The sequence below is a fragment of the Nannospalax galili genome, unplaced genomic scaffold, assembly GCF_000622305.1.
Source record: "Nannospalax galili isolate Female #2095 unplaced genomic scaffold, S.galili_v1.0 scaffold473, whole genome shotgun sequence".
Classification (NCBI taxonomy): domain Eukaryota; kingdom Metazoa; phylum Chordata; class Mammalia; order Rodentia; family Spalacidae; genus Nannospalax; species Nannospalax galili.
Genome location: NW_008334092.1, coordinates 1,351,768 through 1,371,977, shown reverse-complemented (window position 1 = coordinate 1,371,977; position 20,210 = coordinate 1,351,768). Strand labels below are relative to the sequence as shown.

Below are 20,210 nucleotides of genomic sequence, written 5' to 3'. Positions count from 1 at the left end.
CTCCTCCCTGCCCCCTCCCCTCTCCTCTCCCCTGCCCTCCCCTCCCTGGTCTCTGCTGTAGATGTCCACAGCCATTGCACTAGGCATTTTTCATCTTTTCTTTATGAGAAAAGTGGCAATAACCATATTTCATGTTGAGCTGAAGCTTCGAGTGGTTGACCAAGTTGCCCAAGGGCACAAAGCCAATCAGTTGAGCCCTTTCAGTTGAGGCTCTGGACCACTTGAAAACTGCACCTGGACGTCCCTCGGATTCAGAATGCTGGGAGAAACCCAGAAGAGCAGCCCCTTGCAGCCCCACCCCACATTGGTAACTTTATTTTGATATAATTCCAAATGTGTAGAAAAATTGCAATTAATGTTCAGAGAAGTCCTGCATACTCATTTACTTAGATTTATGTGAATGTTCTGAAGGAGGAAATGGAGAAGAAGGAAACAGAATGAAGGAAACAGAGCCAGAGGAATAGAGAGAAGCCAGGCATGTGTGTTGCTTCTCAGGCAGAGATGGTTCAGTGGGGTTGGGTACTCCAGAAGATCAGGGGTAAGTCACCGGTGGGGCTGAATGACTCAGCTCAACCTGAGGTTTTTTGCAGAGAATCTGTGAGGGAACCAAAGGAGGACCAGGGAGAGAAGATTGGCTACGACTAAAGCTTCAGTTTTTTTTGGCAAACCTTGACCTACGGTGTGGCCTCTGTTGCCCTGGTGACCACTGGGCTCTGGAATTAGAAATAGAAAAGCAGATGGGAGAATTGAACAAAGGCAAGCTTGTTTCCAGTATATCATTTTATTGAATTTTTATGCGTTTCATATAATACATATTAATCATATTTAGACCCCCTCCCTTATCTTACCCCCTCCATAGAATCCCCACCAGATTACATTCATTCTGTCATATATATTAAGGTCTATCAAGTCAAGTTTGTGTCCCCAGATGTCCCTCAGTGTAAGTTCATCCATTGGAGCCTGATCAGCCTATCTAGCATCACTCCCTTGAAGAACAACTCTCACCCAGCAGTGAGCAGCTGCCAATAGTTCCTCAGCTAAGGTTTGGACCTCCTGCCCATTTCTCCAGTTCTATGCTGAGTTTTTTGAGTTTGCATGGATCTTGTGCATGCTGTCACCATTACTGTAAGTTCATGTGAGCAAGTTCCCACAAGCCTGGAAAACTGTTTCCTTGTGTTCATCCACCATGCCTGGCTCCTACAATCTTTCTGGCCCCTCTTCTGTATTGGTCCCTGAGCTCTGAGTGAGTGAGGTCTGATATAGGAGTCCTATCCAGGCACATGCACTCTGCAGTCTCTTACTCTCTACACTGTGGCCTGTGTTCATCGCAGACTTTTCATCGAGCAGCTATGAGGTGTGGAGGGAGCAGAAATGATTAGTGAATGGTCTTGAGGTTCAGATTGGGCAACAAAAAAAGCAGGATCAGGAGGAAGCCATTAGATGAGGGTGAAGGACCATGGATGGGACAAGGGGACATTTGAGAATGAAAGTGACCCTGCTGGGAGCAGAGGTGGGAGGGGATGGGAGGTTGAATTTGAGTCCTGAGAGCTGGACCTCCTGGATCAAGGACAGCAAAGCCTGTGTGAAGTCATAGATGTGGCTGCTCCTGGGATGGAGAGAAAGCAGTGGTCTAGATCCCATGAGAAGGGGCCATCTCTGTGATAGAGTGGGAAGTGGAGGGAGGACATGTCTGAGGGGCATGTGGGAGGCATGAAAGAGTCTCTGAGCAGAAGGAGCGGGTGAGCTGATAGCACTCAGCAGAGGGTTGCTGGGGAATGCCCAGGAAGTTTGAGGTGGGTAATGAATTTACAGTGACATCGCTCTCCTTTCCCATGTGATTTTTTTCAATCAAAGCACAGCTATGTGACAGGGATGGGAAAATGTTGGAGGAAGGGTTCATCCACGATTGATGTCTCCCAGGCAACTGATTAGAGAGGCGAGCAGAGGGACTTAGGATTTGGAAGAAAATGACCATAGTAGTGGATCATGAAGTCTTCACCGAGGATGGGATGGAAGGAAAAACAGACAGGGGCGGATGAGTCCAAAGAAAATATCGGTGTGGTCATACTGGGAGTCTCTGTAGGTCCTATTTTAATTCTGGGGTTTAGCAAACGTGTCAATAGAAATGCTGGTGGAGGGGACAAGATCTTCATCACAGAGTGTCAGGGGGCACAGAACTGAGGAGAGAAGATGGGCTTCTGTTAAGGCAGGGGGCTCTGGAGTTTGTTGACCTTAAAATGGGTAATGGCAGGTCAGATGTGACAGTGCACACCTGTAATTCTAACACTGGAGAGGCTAAGGCTGAAGAATCAAAAGTTCCAGGTTAGCCTAGGCTATACAGCAAGACCTTGTTTTTTTTAAAAAAAAAAAAAATTTAAAGAAAAGAGTAAGAGGTGGGAGATAGTTCCAGGGAGCTGGGCACAGGGCAGGAGGGATTAGTAACAGGACAGGCAAGAGCAGGCAGCCTGGATCAGAGCAGGAATCAAACTAGGGGAGCTCTACAGGGCACTCGAAGTGGTTCCCTGCTTTGGGGCCACGTGCTCCAAAGCTAAAACCAGCTGTGGGTCCAGGTGGTGTCCCTGCATGGTCTCCTAGGATACTGTCCCCACCATATAGTACACCGATGTCTTGAGGAAGAATGGGAGACCTGGGAGTTCTGGGAGAAGTCTCTCCAGAAGAGGCTTGATAGGAAATGCCAAAGAGAGAAACAGGAAGATACATTCACTCACTGCATCAGACGCTGTCTGGAATCTGACATTTGACCATCCCATCTGGGTCACAGTGAGGAGCCTTTCATCTGCTAGTGGGATCCTGGGAGCTGGCTGCTTAGGAGTATGTCTGTCTGCAGTACCCCTGACCTTGCCCAGACAACAGTCAGAAAACGTAGCTAATACTCCATCTGGAACCTGTCTTAAGGTACTCCGTGCTAACTATCTGCAGATTGTAATATTTTAATTAAACCCCTCCAAACCCTTAAAGTGGAAAATGCTTTTTTGACCTATTCTTTCTAATTACCTTCAGCATATTTTAACAGACTGCAAATACCATCTAATTCTTGGAAACAAGGATACAAGATAAATTGAGTCTTTTGGCAGCAAAATCAGATTTTCCAGAAGACATAGAAGATGCTGCTGGGGGAGTTTTGTAAGGATGCTGTGCAGGTCTAGAGTTCTGAATCCCCGGGTCCTGTTTGAAAAGGTGGAATGGAGTCATGACTATTCTAAGTTGGTTAGTAATGTCAGTCTCAAATGTAGTCAGAGGAAAAAGCCTATAGAGGGATGGGAAAGTGACTCGGTAAATGCTTTCCGTACAAGCACGAGGACCTGAGTTCAGTTCCCTCTCCCCAGAATTCAGATAAAAGCCAGGTGCAGTAGCGTGCACCTGTGATCTCAGCAGGAGAGGGGCAGGGACAGTAGGTCCTTGGACTTGCTGGCCAGCCAGCCCAGCAGCATTGGTGAGCCCTTGATTCAAAGAGAGGTCTATCTCAAAAAGTAAATACCTCTGGCATCTACACATATCCACACACACATGCATGTGCTTCTGCACACACATATGAACACACACCCAAGCATATGCACACACATAAGAAATCAAAGACAGAAAAAAGCTTCTTAACCTAGAAAGACATCTTGGATATAGAAAAAAATGCAACAAGTCTCCTTTGTTGAACACTGACAGTGTCCTGGGCACTGGGCCGTCTTCCCATCTGTCATCGGGTGTAATTACGCTCTCACCAGAACTCAATGAGGTACTATTGCTCACCCCATTTGACAGACAGAAAGCAGAAGCGGAGAGGTTTCTACCGCCCCCGGGCTTAAACAGCCAGCAAATAGATTTAGAACCACACTGCTAAGTTGGTAAGCACCCACAACTTGCCTGCCCCAACCATGCCACCCTCCCCTCTCTGAGGGTGATCTGTGAATCAGTTTCTCACAACACAGTAGGAGAGGGAAATCGGGATGCACATGAGGACAATGGGGTTCAAAACCCAATTCAAGGTTTGGGGCGGTGGCTCAATGGATAAGGTGTTCATTTTGCAAGCATGAGGATCTGAGTTCAAATCCCCATCTGCCATATAAAAGCTAAGTGTGGCAGTGAATGCCTGTAATCCCAGCTGTGGGGAGACAGAGACAGGGGCTTCTGGGGGTTTTCTCCAGCCAGCCTAGACCAACCAATGAGCTCCAGGTTCAATGACAGACCCTGTCTCCAAAAATAATGTGGAACAGCAACAGATTAGGTACCCAGTGTGGCCCTCTGGGACACACACACACACATACATATTTGAACACCTTCACATGCAGCCTGCACATATACACTGCGCACATGCACACACACACACACACACACACACACACAAATGAACTCAATCCAGTCAGTATTGGAGCCCAGGATGGAGCAAAGACAATTTTTCCAAGTGCAGAACAAGCGTTAGCCACCAGAACCATCATCCCCCGGAGGGAGCAGTGTCGACCCAGAGCCCCTCACAAATAGCCCTCCAACATAATCCACACTGCTCAGGTGTGAAGGTTCGTGTCTCTGTCTCCTGCTCTGACTGTGGCACTTGGGGGAGTTGGGCCCTCGCTCCCGTTTTCCTCAGCCCACACTCGGCGTGTCCTGGAATAGGTGATTAATAAATGCTGGGATGAATGAGCATGGGAATCAGTGCAGGCCGCGAGGAGCAACTCATCACTCCTGGGAGCTATGGAGCCTGCTTCCTAGACCATGGGAAGGACTTCTAGGGAAGGTTTGTCATGCCTGTCCCCACACAGAGACGAGCTCCGGGAAATTTGGGCTCATCATTGGAAATCAGGTCTGACAGGACGTCCATTTCACATGCTTAGGCCTATTGAGCTTGCGCACTTGGTCTTTACTGTTAGGCGCCCGGCCTGCAATTGGGATAAATTGCCATGTGGGCAACGACAGAGCCGGCTCACGGAGCCCTTTATTAAATAAAATAGCTGCGTGCTAATGTTGAGGAATGAGGTGGCCAGGACTCTGAACACATGTTTTTAAAAGGAAGCAAACACCTAGACCCAATGTGGAGCCCTAACTGAGATCAATCATTCCTTAATCTAATTAGTTGAGAAGCTATTTTAAAGAGCTTAATTAGATTAAGCCGTGATTGATAACACTTTATATCTACTTGAGGAGAGTATTTCTTCTAATTCACCTTGAATCTTTATGCTTCCAGTCAAAAGCCTGTTCCAGGCCTGGGCTGAGTGTGGAAAGGGATGCAAGAAACATCACATTGGCTCTGCAATCTCTCTGGGTGCCCAGTGCTCGGCTAAGTCAGGAGCTTTCGCAGAGTTCTTGGACACAGGCATTCCGAGACCCAGTAAAGGTGGTCTTGACTAGAACATTCTGAGATCCTACTTCAGGAAGCCTGCAAGGTGGTGGAGGGAGAGACTGAGGGTTGACTAGACTGAAAGCAGGTTGGGTCCAGAGCAGCGTGCAGCAGGTTTAGGAAAACAGGCAGGTGAGCAGGGCATAAGGCAGGCTGCGTGGTGGGTCCTTAGGTGCCTGTGACCCACCGAGTCCCAGTGTACATACTCCTGGAGAAGCTGAGCTGCCGCCTTATTTCAGTGGCGGGGAGGAGGAGGCTTCCGGGGAATGCTCAGCCTGCCTTGGAAATTCACCATTGCCCATAGGTCAGTAGGACAGGACAGGACAGCACTCCAGACACTGAGGCTTCCCACTGAGGCTGCTGGGAAATGTAGGGATTGGTTCAGGGAGCAGGAAGCCTATGGTTGGAGACTGTTCAGATAGTCTCTTCTGGGCTAGGCATGGGACATAAGAAGAAGTGTACCTTGTCTAAACGCCTGTCTTATCTCCTCTCTGCAGCCCGCATGTGTGATGCCCACCTCCGAGGCCCCTCGGGCATCATCACCTCTCCCAATTTCCCCATTCAGTATGACAACAATGCACACTGTGTGTGGATCATCACAGCACTCAACCCTGCCAAGGTAAGCCTCCCAGAGTGAGGGAACAGGGTCCTGTGGGTGAACACAGGTTACAGAGGGTTGGCCTACAAGAGATTACAAACTCAGAGCCTCGTGGTAGTAAGCTTCTCTACAGAGAGGTTTCATTTGTCTATGTTAGGTATTGAATAAATAAAAAGATATTTATGAAATATAAAAATGTCAGAAACACAGTATGGCTTTCTCACAGCATAAGCAAAAGCAAAGAAGGAAATCAGCTACCTTAGTGGAACCAGCTGGACCGCCAACAGTCCTATCCTGCATCCTCAGAGACAGCCACAGCCTCAGTTTTTCGTTTTCTTGTCTTTATATTTCAGTGTGGCTCCCTAGGGTGGACTTTTTCATAAGCCAGCATTTGAACTTCATAGAAACATAATCTTGTTGTTTGGGCTGCATTCTCCATCAATTTCCCTCACCATCTATCTATGGTGTATGTAGTTTTACTCTGTCAAACACATCTTTTATGCATTCATTTCCTATTAGTGTTTTGTTTTTTCTTAATTTTCAGTGTCTTTTATTCTATCTTTAAAATATTGCAACTATGTTACCAGGATCCAGACAAACTGTCTGAACTTGTTTAATTCTGTGTGAGCTCTGGTTGATACTGATCCTTGGGTCCATGAGTACGGTACGCTTCTCCAATTGCTTAAGGTTTCTTTAACAGCTTGCAATAAACCTGTACCCTTGCCGCCATTACAGATCTTACTCATTTCTTGATATATTTATTCCTAAACATCATATATCTTATTGCTATTATAAATCATATCTTTCAAAATTGTATCTTCTACCTGCTTCTTGATGACATCCAGAAATGCAATTGATTTTTGTACATATGCATGTGTGTATGTATATATATATGTATATCTGTATATATAATATCTTGCAGTGATTTATCCGTTATTACTGTGACTTTATCTACACAGAGAGTCATCATCTGCAAAGAATGATGGTTCCCTATCTGCTTTTCCAGTCAGTAAATCTTTTATGATGGTGGCGGATGCCCTTGTGTTGTTTGATGTTAAGTAGAGTTGTTTTTCCTCACCATTTCATGTGATATTTTCTGAAGTTTGTTTATTTTTAGTCTAGAGAATCTCCTTTGGGGCTTAGGGAAGTGCCTTTCTCGTCCTAGTTCACCGAGAGACTGTACTGAGAATGGACATTGGATTTTATCAGATACCTTTCCACGGCTGTTGATACAGTTGTTTTGCCCCTTGATTCTCATTGGGTCATGGATTGTATTTGTTCACTTTCCTAATGTTGCCAGTGTTACATCTTAGGTCATGTATTGGTCCTTTGGTGTTGACACTTACACATGGCTGTTTTGGACTTGCTAGCATCTTATTTAATAGTTTGTTTCTACTTTGTTAGGGTGGTTCTTTTATGTTTCCCCTGCTAGAGAAAATTCTGGCTTCATAAAATGGTTTAGGAAGTGCTGCTGCTTTGGGATTTTGGTTGGTTTGGCTTGGTTTGGTTTTTTTCTATCTCTTGGGATCGTCAGTAGAAAATTCCAATCACTTTTGACTTGAAAGTTTGGTAGTATTTTTCAGATCTGGGTCTGGTGTTGTGATTGTGGGAAGATTTTAGACTACAGACTTAATACCTATAATGACCAAAGAATAATTTAGGTCATCTATTTTTGCCTTGAGTCCACTTAGCTAAATTTTCAAAGGTGTGAAATTATATACACTAACTCATAGTACATCTGCTAATATTCTGTTTCTATTCCCTTTCAAATTTATATCTTTTAAACTTAATATCCTCTCAAGTTTCAAATTTGCTAGTCTTTTCAAAGAACCACTCCTGGTTTTGTTACTGCTCCCTTTAATATATTTGTTTTCTCTTTGATCCATTTCTGTTCTTTTTCACTCCTTCCTTCTCTCTATTTGGCTATAAGCTTTTTTTTTTTACCCTAAGATTTTATCTTTCCCGCTTAGTTCATCATTTTTCAACCTTATTTCAGCATCAAAAACTATAAATCTCCCTCTGAGGATTTCTTTAAGTATGCCTGCAGATTTTTATATGCAGCATTTATATTTTACTTTACCTCTGACAATTATTTTTGGTTAGGGTCCTGGGGAATGAGCCCAGGGTCTCACACCTGCTAGGCAAGAGCTGTCCCACTGAGATGCACCTCTAGCCCTCTTCTGAATATTTTCTAATTCTCATTATTGTTTCATCTTTTAATCATGTTATTTAAAAGTATGTATGAAATTTGAAACAATGCTTTCCTTTTTATTACTGATTATAAAGTTTATCTTTAGAGAACAATGCCTGTATTTGAATCACTTGAAATTGATTGAGATGGACTTTTTGGATCAGAAATGTTCATTTATTCACATTCGTTCTATAGATGCTTGGAAAAAATAAATGTCGCATTTTGCAGTTTCTGTGTTCCAGTACGTCCATCACATCAAACTTATTGATTATGCTTATTTTTTCATATCTTAATGGATTTTTTGCCTTCTTAATTCTCTACAGAGAGAAGAATATTAAAATCTCCCACTGTGATAAGTGGGTGTGTCTATTTTTCTTTGAAATTCTGTCAATTTTTGTGTCATGTATTTTGAGACTGTTATTAAAGCATACGAGTTGAAAATTACATATTTCTCTGGTAAGTCAACTATTTCAAAAGAATAATGTAACAACTCTCTTTACCTATGATAATTTTTTTGTTGCCTTAAAGCTCTCCCTGTCTCCTCCCCTCACCCCAGATATTAGATCAAGTTTCTTTTGGTCGCTGTCGAATCTTTTCTGTTGCTGCTACCTTCTACTTTGTTACATTTTGTGTGTATTTTGTGCGTTCACTTGATTTCTTAAAATACAGACTAATGGTCTTTTACCTAGAGAATTCAGACTGTTTAAATCATACTGTTACATCCATTCTTCTAGAATTAGCCTAAATACTCTAATTTATGCATACTTAATAAAGTCTAAAGTTCTGTGCTAATCTTATGTTACGTTCCTCCTGAAAAGTCGGGGAACTTAAAACACCAAGGCTTGAATTTCCCACTAGAGCTCACCCCCTCACACAGATCCCACTGTACCTGCAGACAAGCCAGCGCTCGTTTGAGTTCTCCTGTGTATTCACCACTTCCTGATTTCCCATCGCTTCCTGCATCTCAGTCCTTCTGTGGGATTTCTTCTTTCTGTTCCAAGTCTATGCTTTTGAATTCGTTTTCCTGTTGATGGCAAACTTTCTTAGTTCTCTTTTAACTTAAGAGGCCTCTTTTCTCTGTTCTTGGACGAACACTAATTTTTCCCAGGCGTTTGAGTCTCGGTGGATATCCACATTTCTCTACACGTGCATTTGCCTTCCGGTGTCTTCTAGCTTCAGCTGTCACCGTCTGTTTGTTGTCACTTCTTTGCATGATGTCCTTCTGCCAACCTTAAGATTTCCTCCTTGTTCTTGGCAGTCTACGTTTTCACTGACATGTGCCAGGATGTGGGTATTTCTGTGCCTGTGCTGTGCAAGTTCATTAGGTGTCTTGAATCTGTGGGGTGTGCCACTCATCTACTTAGGGAGTGGTCAGCCATGATCTTTCTCACTGCTGCTTGTCCTCTATTCCCTCCCTTCTCTGTCTGGAAGTCTAAGAAGAGTTGCTGGTCTTGCTTTACCTCTGTTTCTTCAATTCATATTTTCTCTCTCCTGTTCACTTATTTTCTTCTTAGCCATGTCTAATTCTGTTAAATTCACTCACTGGACTTTGTTTTAAACAACTTTCACTTCTAAAGTCTTGTTTGATCCTTTTTGAAGCGTCCTTGGTTGTAATTCTTGGTCTCTTACTCTGTCCTGTATGTGTAGAGCCTTCTTGGATACTTTTTTGCACCCTGTCTATTCTGTATTCTGTGTCTGTTAATTTGAAGTCTGTAAATGTGATTCTGGGGTCTGTATTCACCTCACATGGCTCCCACAACCATGTTTCCACCTGTGCTTTGTAACTTTTGACTATATAACTAGGATAGTAAACTTTGGGAATTAGTTGAGACCTGGGGAGAAGTTCTTTTTTTGTTTTTCTTTCAGAAGAAGTTTATTTTTGCCTGTGCCTAGGGCTGGGAGCATCAATGGCTATAACCCTTTTCAGACTAAATTTCCAGCACCGAGGTTTCAAAACACACAAGCAGCGGGAAGGCCTCAAGCTAGGTGCAGACTCCTTCACCAACATGGGCGCTCAGGGAAGACTTGCATTCTACCTCTCAGTGTCCAAGTCTGAACTCAACAGCTGCCTGGTCCAATCACAGAGCGGGTGGCAGCAGATGACAAAACATGGGCTGGTTACTAGTTCACCCCCACACTGTTTTATGTAGGACTGTCCCCACCTTGAGGGGCTCTGGCCTTTGGCTCCCATCCCTGAAACCAAAGCTATACTTCCCCAAATTCCCATAGTGCACTCAAGTGCCAGATGCATGCCCCGACACATTCTGGGTGTCCGTGCTGACTGTACCATGGCCTCTGAGTCTTTCTCATTGTGTTAGTGCTCTTGAACCACTGCAACAAAATAACCACACTCCAGGCAGGTGGCTCAGACAGCAGACATTGTGCAGGGTAGAGGTCATGATCAAGGTCATGGCACATTTGATTTCTGCTGGGGACTCTCCTTTGCTTGCAAACACCACCTGCCTTCCGAGTCCTCCCTTGGCCTTGCACCTGTGTACGGACAGAGAGCTCCCCAGGCTTCCTCCTCTATGAGGACTCCATACCTCTCTCACTAGAATTCCCCTTTATGACCAAGCTCATTTCACTTTAACTACCTCCCTAACGCTGGTCTCCTGATATAGTCATAGGGGGCTGCCACAGAGGAATTTTAAAGGGCTAGCACTCAGTTCGTAACATTCACCTCAAAATTCTTTAGTTCAAGTGCCCAAGGGCATGGTGCTGCAGACACTGGACACAGATACCCTTCACATAGCATCTTACAAAGAAAGATCCACATTTTATTTCAACATGTCATGGTGAAGCTAGTTAACAGGGAAGGATACCTCAGCCATATAGGGCAAGGGCAGAGGCTAGACCAGACAGCCTTACTACCATAAGATTATTAAGTTGCTGACCAGAGGATTCTCCAGAGGGTTCCTCCTTGGCACCAGCTCCTCCCCTAAATGTCACACAAGGGGTCAATTCAACTCCTCGAAAGGGCACGCTCTTAGAAGCAGAAGCTTGCTCCTGACATCTCTATGGGTCTTTTGTGAACTTCTGGAAGGGCCCAGAAGGGCTCATAGCTCAAATGCAAGCTTTCTATGGAAGTCAGTACCTTCTCTATAGGTCTCAAAAATTTTCCAGAGTTCTGACACCAGTAGGAAAGGAGCCAGCGATTGCAATGTGCAAGAAGGCCGGAGCTGGGACCTCAAAACTGAGTCTGAGGAGGTGAAGTGGCCTCCTACGGGTGGTGAAGAAAGTGCATGCTGGACTCCCACCAGGTTCCCAACCTGCTCAAGGAAATGGTGGGAGCCAGCCCAGACGCCTCCACCAGCAGAAACACCTAAATGCCTAAGTTCACAGTGTGTTTTATGAAATGACCCTCCATCCATCCATTCATCGTGTCTTCCAAAGATGTATGTACATTTAGGAGTTACCACAGGAGTATAAATTAAAAACCCAGAGTACAGAGAAGCACTGATGGAGGTATGTCCAGAGTACTAGGGGTAAATTCAGGAAGGAGCCGTTAAGTAGAAGGTTGAAGACATTTCCACAAACAAGACATTTGAGAACGGCCTCGAAGGATGGGTGGGCTAGGAAGAAGTCTCAGAGTAGACTCATGTACGAAGGCACTGAGGTTTGGAGCAGCCTCCTAGACTGAAAGTAATTCACCAAGCCTGAATCAGATGTGAACAGAAAGGCAAGCAGGATCCACGTCATGATGCACCCACAGGCCCAGCCAAGAGGTTTAGATTCTATCTTGAAACAGAAGAATTTAAGGCTAAATGCATTAGGCTGTTGTTAATAACAATAATAGCTTTTACTGTGTGCCTCTCCTGTGCCAACCACTGAGCTAATCCCTCTGTATAAATGGTTTTATTGCATTCTCTTAATAGCGTAATGAATTAGGTTTTAACAGACCCGCCTGATGGATGAGGAAACTAGATTACTGCTGGGTTAAAGGTTGGAAATAGCCAGAGCACACAGCCAGTAGGTAAAGTCCGGCAGAACCGGGCTTTAAAACAGGTTTTTTGGCTCCAGGCTGGCGTCCCTGAGCCCAGAGCTTTGATGTTCTGTGCTGCTGATGGGAGGGGCCGAGGCAACTATAGGGTGCGCTAGATAGAACAAATCAGAGCAGTAGCAGGAAGTCAGGGAGCTTTGGAGAGACTCTCAGGGTGGCCATAGAGAGGCGCTGAAGAGGATCCTGGGGGAGTAGGACCGCTTAGGAGACTGGAGCAGGAAGACCGCGCTATCAACCCTGAGGTTTAGAGGGTGGAGCAGGGCTTGGTGGCTGATTGGGGTGGGAGTGTTGGGATAAGGGCAAATGTTACTCAGCATGGCATCTCCAGTGATGGACACAGTACCTGACACATAATAGATGCTCAGTATCAATTCAGTTAGCAAATGGCTCTGTTGTAGCTTGGACCAGTAGGGAACTTTAAAAGACTATACCAGAGCTGGCAAGATTGTTCATTCGGTAAAGTGCTTGACTTACGTGCCTGAAGACCTCAGTTCAATCCCCAGAACCCACATAAAAAGCCTGGCATGGTGGTGTGTGCTTATAATCCAGTCAGCCTAGCCTAATTAGAGAGCCCCTGGTCCCTGTGAGAGACTCTATCTCAAAAAAAAAAAAAAAAAAAAAAAAATCAAGGTGGATGACACCTGAGGAATGAATGACATCTGAAGTTGTCCGCTGGCCTCCACATGCACACACATGCACATACATGTGTGTACGCACACAAAGAAAATAAGAAAGGAAGAACATGCTCTGTAGGGCAAAAGAGTAATATGAACTATGAGGCATTTGAAGAAGGCATATGGTGATTAGAAAGTACATACATCTGGGCTAGAGAGATGGCTCAGCAGTTAAGAGCACTGGCTGTTCTTGCAAAGGACCTGGGTTCAGATCCCAGCACCCACATGCTGACTAACAACAGTACATAACTCCAGTTCCAGGGGATCTGACACCCTCTTCTGACCTCCAAGAGCATTGCATGACACGGGTGCACTTACATGCAGGCAATACACTCATACATACAAATTACAAATTTTTTTTAAAAAAGAGAGAGATTGGGGCTATGGAGCCCTGGAGAGGGAGGAGAAGAATCAGCTACAAAAGAAGGACACCTCCAGCAATGGCAGTGATGAGAGGAGGTTGATTAGACACTGAAGGGATGACTGGCCTTGGTCTTGGCCTCGGCCTTGGCAGGAGACTGTCAGGGGGGGCACTCTGGGGGCACACCAGACAGCAGGGCTAGGTACTAGGTGGACAGAGGTGAGACATTGGAGCCCAAGAAGGTAGATCCTTGACTTGCAGAGGGTGGGCCATGGCACAGAAGGAAGAAGGATAGATGGAGAGATGGCACAGAGTGCTTTGAGGTGTGCTTTGGAATATCAACTGGAAACCAGAGTGTATGTTCAGTTCGGGACATGGTGAGCAGAACCAGAATGCTGATGAAGTGGGTGGTGAGCACTTGGGGACTGAACAAAATGGAGCCAGAGTGGAGCAGACACGCTGTCAGTAGAGCATGGGAGGATTGCCACAGGTCTGTAGACTGGGACCCGTGTCCCTCAGTCCCCTCCTTTGGGGAGCAATTACGCTTTGCAGGCTACTGAGGATGTTTGGATGTGAGGGTCCTTCTTGGATTTGTGGATTCCCATGAGCCCTGAGTAGATGTGCTCAGGGGAGCTAGACTGGGCACACATTCTGGTGCCCGTGACTTCTCTGCACCCCGGTTCTCTAGCGCCCAAAGGTAAGGCTGGCAGGACTGGCCTTGTGATTGTTTCTCCCATGGTGGGCAGGATGCTCTGCAGAGAAGAGGCACTCTGTCCCTGTGAGGCGTGTCCAGGCCAGGGTCCTGGGCTTCCTCTTGTGAAGAGCTATCAGCTTAGCCTCCAAGTGCAAAGCTGGTAGGATTTCTACAATGGGATCTGAAATCCATCCCTGTGCCCTGCCTGGCCAGTGCTCAGCGGCCTTTATTTTGTTCTTTCTGTATCTGCTCCAGATTTAAGAGCATAGGAGCCTCTGGATTCCATCAGACAGGTCCATCTACCATCTCTAGAAAAGAAGGAAAAGTAGTGGGCAGGGACAGGGAATGAGTTTGGGTGGGAGGAAAGAGGCCGCATAGAAGGAAAGGGGGAAGGAAAGCTCATCTTTGAACTTCAAAGCTGGAAACGTGCTGTGATTCTTCATCCTCACCAATCATCTGAGACACTCTCAGAGCACCAAGAAACAGTTTTCCAGCCACGAGATCACAAGTGAATGCAAATGTCAGGACAGCATTTGTCAGTCCGTTTGTTCACGTTCTTACTCAGTCAACAAACATTTGCCCATCCCTTTCTGCACCAAATCCCATGTGAGATATTGGGTGGCTCCAGAGGGACCTTTTAACTGTCTCTCATGTCTAGCCCCTGATTCCTTTCATTTATGTGGTCCCCGTGTCACGTGATGCACTGGCATCGTCCATCCCCAGGACCAACTGAGGCCCTGGTGATCCACATACCTTCCCAAGGCTGGTGACAGCCCCCAAGTCAGGACCACCTGATATTTACCTCATTCCCAAGCTTCCTGGACTCAAGGCATCTCACACCCTATTGTTTGTGGGGTGCCAGTGGTCCCCTGTGGCCCCTGTGCTAGCCCAGGAGGCCTCCCAGGGCTGCCTTTCTTGTTCTCTGAAGCCTTGCAGGAGGCAAGTACATAGTAGCTGTGAAATGAATGAATGAGTCAATGAATGAGTCAGTGAGTGAATGAGGCAAAGGCCAAATGGCCCACTGCTCTCAGGACCACACAAACCTGGAATAGTGACCAGGATTCCAGAATTTCTGGACGTTCCTTTCAGCTCCAGCAGGAAGTACTGTAGGCCACACTGAGGAAAAACTAACTGTAGGGATTGCACTGATAGTCGCCCATCAGCAGCGTTAGTAAACCAAGGCTGCCTGAGCCAAGTCAGCCCTGGGAGCTAGAGAAGGGCTGAGGATGGGGAGAGGAGGGACTGGAACATCCTGTCACAGAGGAGCCTCTCAGGCAGCAGGGCATAGCCACAGGAAGCCCACGCTTTCCGTGCTGAGAGGCTGAGGTCCACCTGAAGGTCTGGAATTGCCTATCTCTTCTGCGGTGACCAACACCTTTCTTTGCAACCTACAGTCAGTCAGGTGTGGTGGCACACACCTTTAACCCTAGCACTTGGGAAGCAGAGGCAGGTAGATCTATGTGAGATTGAGGCCAGCCTGGTCAACACAGCAAGCTCCAGGCCAGCTGAGGCTCCAAGGAGATCTTGTCTCAAACAAACAAAACAACAACAAACCCTACAACCAGTACATGACAAATGAATTTGTGTTACCAGACACTCCTCCACAGAAGCTTAGCTCAACAGGCTCAGAAATAGAGTCCAGGGCTAGTTTGGTGATTTCGTCTGTGTCTCAGACTCCTTGTATTTTCCTTTTACCCATCTTCACAAAGAGCTTTTGTCCTCATGGTCAAAGCAGGGCTGCTCCATGTCTGCCCTCACATCTGTGTTCCAAGAAAAACAGAAAAAAAAAAAAAAATGGGAAAATGGCCTAAGGATGTGTGCCTCATCATCCAGAATTCTGCCGCATGGCCATCCTTAGCTATGAGGTTATCTGTGTGCATCGCCATACTCCCAACAAGGCCAGGGTCTGTCGGGAAAGGATGACAGCAAAGGGAAGAACATGATGTAAACTTTTACTGAAACTGTAAAAGATTCAGAATTGCACGATAATAACTAAGACCAGAACTGTTCTGATGGAAGCAGAGCCCTGTCCATCCACCTTCATTGCTGACCCCTGAAGTTCCTTTTGCTAAACAGGGTGTCTAGAAACTTGGGTTGAAAGTCATTGCTCTAGGGAAGAGGTCAGTAAGGCTTTTCTGCAAAGAGCTGTATAGTATCTCGGACATGAAGGACCATGAGATCTCTGGGGCAGATTCTTCTTGTTGTGGTCTTTTGTTTTTTTTTCACTCTTTTAAAAATGTTAGAGCCCTTCTTCACCCTAGGGGCCCTGTGAACACGGGCTAAGGACTGCACTGGGCCTGAGTGCTATCACTCCTAAGTCCTGTTCTGGAGGAGAGTGAGGCGCTGAGCTCTGGAACAGAGGGTAGCGGGGCTGGCACAGGCACAGAACCAGTTAAGAGCTTCTTGCAGAAAAGCAACTGCTGCCTGACTCTCTTGGGATCCTATCTTCCCCCACAATGCCCCTGACTGTCAAATCCCAGATATTTTCATCTAGATCTGGATGGGGGTGGTCGCTAGTTGGATCTCGAGCCCTGTCCTTGACCTGTTAGCAAGGGATAATTCTCAAACCTCAGGAAATGTTCACCCTGGTCCCCCTATATCCTCCGTTCTCAGAAGAGGTGACCCTGTGCTGAGGGGTCTCATCCCCAGCCCTCACCTGCCTACTCTGCCATTAACCGAGACTCTAGCTCCCCATCTTTCTTCCTGTCCTTGGTCTCTGTACCAATTCCCCCCCAGATCTCTCTGCCTCCTGTCCCAGCTTCATATTGAGTCATAGCTTTCCATCTACTTGACCATGAAGTCAGTCCAGACAGCCAGATCTAGGTGCTGGCTACCATCCAACTGTAGACTCATCCAGGCTGTTCTCCCAGCCCCCACAACCCCCCACCTCATCTTCTGTCACTGATCCACTAGCCTGCTCATAGCGTTGTCCAATCGAGCCTATGCTTGCCTTTACACTGTCAGGCCTTAGCATCCCTCCTCTCCATACATACTCCAAGCATCCTCCCTTTCCAAGCATCCTCATCCTCCCTCTCCTAGCATCCTGATCTTCTATCCATCCTCCTCCCATCCTTCATCTCTCTCTTCCTTGCTGTCCCCCAGTGTTTACCATCTGCAGCACATTCCCAACATTTAGATACATGCTAAATTGTCTCGAGATCACTTATGGGAAACAGCTCACTCTGTGTTTGGCACGTGGCAGGTGCTTAGTAATTATGTCCTGGAAGATGGGTTTGTTTATTCATTTATCTAATGGGCTTAAGTTGGGGGCCTGAGATGTATACAGATGTGGCTCTTGATCACGCCTGTTTCTCCCACTGAAAGTTCTCCTGCCTCAGAACAGGCCTTGTGAGCCTGATTGATCGTCATGTTAGTTAATGAGTCATTTTAGGATCCTGTCTTTAAACAATGGCCAAAAGCAGAGGGAAAAACAAAGAAAAGCGTCAGCACCTGTTGTGCTGGGGCGAACTGGAAGCCCCAGAGGCTCTGCTTAGCAGTTCTCTTGGGATAATTAGCCTTGCATCCTGGTCAGTGCTCCCAAGTACAGTTCATGTCCAAGGCAGCTCAAACTAGTGATGTGAATCGTTTTACAACCCTGGGTTCTGGCCTTCGAAGCAGTATTTTCTCATTATGGGCCTGATAATCACACACTCCTTCTGTGGAGATGGCTTGGCAAATGGTGCCTCCTGCCCCAGGTCTGACTGGTTAGGGGCTAATGCAGTGACCATGTGCAGCTAGAGCTGTAGTTGCTGCAGAGAGCAACCACTCTCGCTGCGGTGGACACCATCTGGCTAGCGGTGGGTCCTGCGTGGCAAGTGTTTGCTGTGCACCTGCTGGGATCTAGTGGAGCAACTTGAGTGGGTAGAACTGGTATCTGCCTTCTGTACCTGAGACCCTGCCGGGGTGCTCCAAAACAGTGGAGCACAGCCACAAGATGCCTGCCCAGCAGTATCACCCTGCCATCTGCCTATAAGCCTTAGGCAAGCCACCTCAACTCTCAGCCTAGGGACCTTCCAGTCTGAAAAAAAATGCAGGTGAGCAGAGTGGCGATTGCAACTTTTAACAGGAGCTGATTTGTGTAACATGCTCAGAACAGAGATAACCTCATTGTAGGGACGGAGTCTTATAATATGATCAAAGACCATGCTTAGGCATCTCAGGGAATCTTCTAGGCCAGGGCTCAGCAAACTAGCATCTAGGGGCCAAATCCAGCTCGTCACTTGATTTATAAATAAAGTTTTATTGGAGTACCGTCAGGTCCACTGAAATATCTATTGTGTGTGATTGTGTTCATGGTACACAAGGGAGAGGACCAGGGCTGTGGCAGAGAGTATGTGGTCCTCAAAGGTGAAAATATTTCTAGTGTGGCCCTTTACAGAATGAGGCCCACCAACCTCTGCTGTAAGTACTGTGAGTGATAGCAGAGCCTGGGAGTCCAACCCAGGCTGGGAATCAGGACAGGCTGGGAAGATGCTCCTCCAGTAGACATTTTTCCAACCCCTGGCATATGCTGGGAACACAGACAGGGACTGTGGGTACATAGGCAATGAGAGACCTGGCCCCGCTGTCTGGGAGTTCATGATATAGTTCAGGAACAAACAGATGAACTACAGCACAACAGGTAAGTGAGAGGAAGGGGCTGATGGGGAGCACTCCTCTCCAAGACTGGTCAGAGAAAACTTAGAGAAGAGACTGCTTGGGGCAGAGCCATTTTCCAAGGGAACATTAGGGAGAGGGAGGGAACTGAACAGAGCTTGATGGTGACCAGTTACCTTTGCAAAGATTATGTATTGTTTTTATTTTTGTGTATGAGTGTATCGTCTGCATGTATGTAAGTGCACCTATGTCATACAATGCTCACAGAGGTCAGAAGAGGGTGTCAGATCCCTTGGAGTTGGAGTTATGAATGGTTGTTAGCCACCATGTGGGTGCTGGGAATTGAAACTAGGTCCCCTGAAAGAGCAGCCAGTGCTCTTAACCACTGAGCCATCTCTCCAGCCCCCCGCCATAGACCTTTTTTTTTTTTCCCATCACTGACCAAATAGCAGTTTAAGGACAGAGAAGTCTATTATGGCTCACAGTTTGAGAAGGTACGTCATTGCTGGAGGGCATTATGGAGTTCATGGTAGCCAGAACATGTGGTTGGAGTCCTCATGCCTCAAAAGACCAGAGAGCAGAGACCATATAGGAAACAGGGCCAGGCTGTATACCCGAAGACCTGCCTTCAGTGACCCATTTCCTCCAGGGAGGCTCCTCTTCCTAAAGGTTCCACAACCTCCCCAAACAGCACCACCAGCTGGTGACCATGTATTCACACGTATAAGCCTGTGGGAGATAGTTTACAGCTGAACTGCACCAGCCACCATGATGGGGCACCCAAGAGCTTGGGTTGCCATAGCAACAGTGTGAGGAAGGCTTTTCCTGTGTCAAGCTGGGCTGTGACACTCCCAGAAACAGTTTACATGATAGGACTGTAGAGGATGAGAGATGTGGAAGACATTTCAGCCTGACAGAGGGTCATTTGATGACACCATTAGACAGTGGGGAACATTCTAGATGGAAAGCCAGAAAGAATCAAAGAAATCCCCACCCACTATGGATCGTTACATTCTCCCATCTCACTGTCATGTTGTTCATCACCAGTATCTTGCAGAAGCCCAGGAACCAGTCTGCTGGTGTCCAGGCCACCCACAATGCTGTTGCTTCTATAGCCAGGCCCTGGCTCACAAGGCTATCATGGTTTCTCTGCTGTCCTTAGGACACAGCTCCAAGCGCTTAGCATGGCAGACAGCTTTTCCTAATGTGGCTCCTCCCATGGCTCTCAAGTCACCATCCTCTGCCTCCCACTCACTTAAACAATTGAATTCACTGGAAGTCTCTGGCCAGGGCCTGGAGAGATAGCACAGGGATGAAGAGGACATGAGTTCAATCCCTAGAACACACACACACACACACACACACATACACACGCACACATGACACACATATACATGTGTGTATGTGTGTGTGTGTATATCTATATATATACACACATATATATAGATATGTATATGTATGTTTGTATATAAATCCTGGCATGGTGGCACACTTTCAAGCTCAAGGCTAGGGAGTCAGAGGCAAAGGCTCTCTGGCCAGCTAGACTAGCCTAATTGGTGAGTTCCAGGCCAATGAGAGGCCCGCTTCCCTCCCCTGCCCCACCCCCAAAAGGTTCATGGCACCTGAGGAACAATCTTGGAGGTTGCCCTCTATCCTCTGCATCCACACATACATGCACACATGTACACACACACACACACAGTCTCTGGGCAAGTTACACTGTTCCAGTTACACTGTTCCATGCTGAGGCTC

The 20,210-nt window shown here is 46.6% G+C and overlaps 1 protein-coding gene across 1 annotated transcript in view; it reads left to right on the top strand.

Annotated features, from left to right (window-relative positions):
• Csmd2 (CUB and Sushi multiple domains 2) overlaps positions 1–20,210 on the top strand; it is a 633,859-nt gene that overhangs the window by 354,425 nt on the left and 259,224 nt on the right. The window contains exon 12 of the mRNA XM_029561678.1: positions 5,842–5,963. Within this exon, the coding sequence (XP_029417538.1) occupies positions 5,842–5,963 (122 nt within the window). The remainder of the gene's footprint in view (positions 1–5,841; positions 5,964–20,210) is intronic.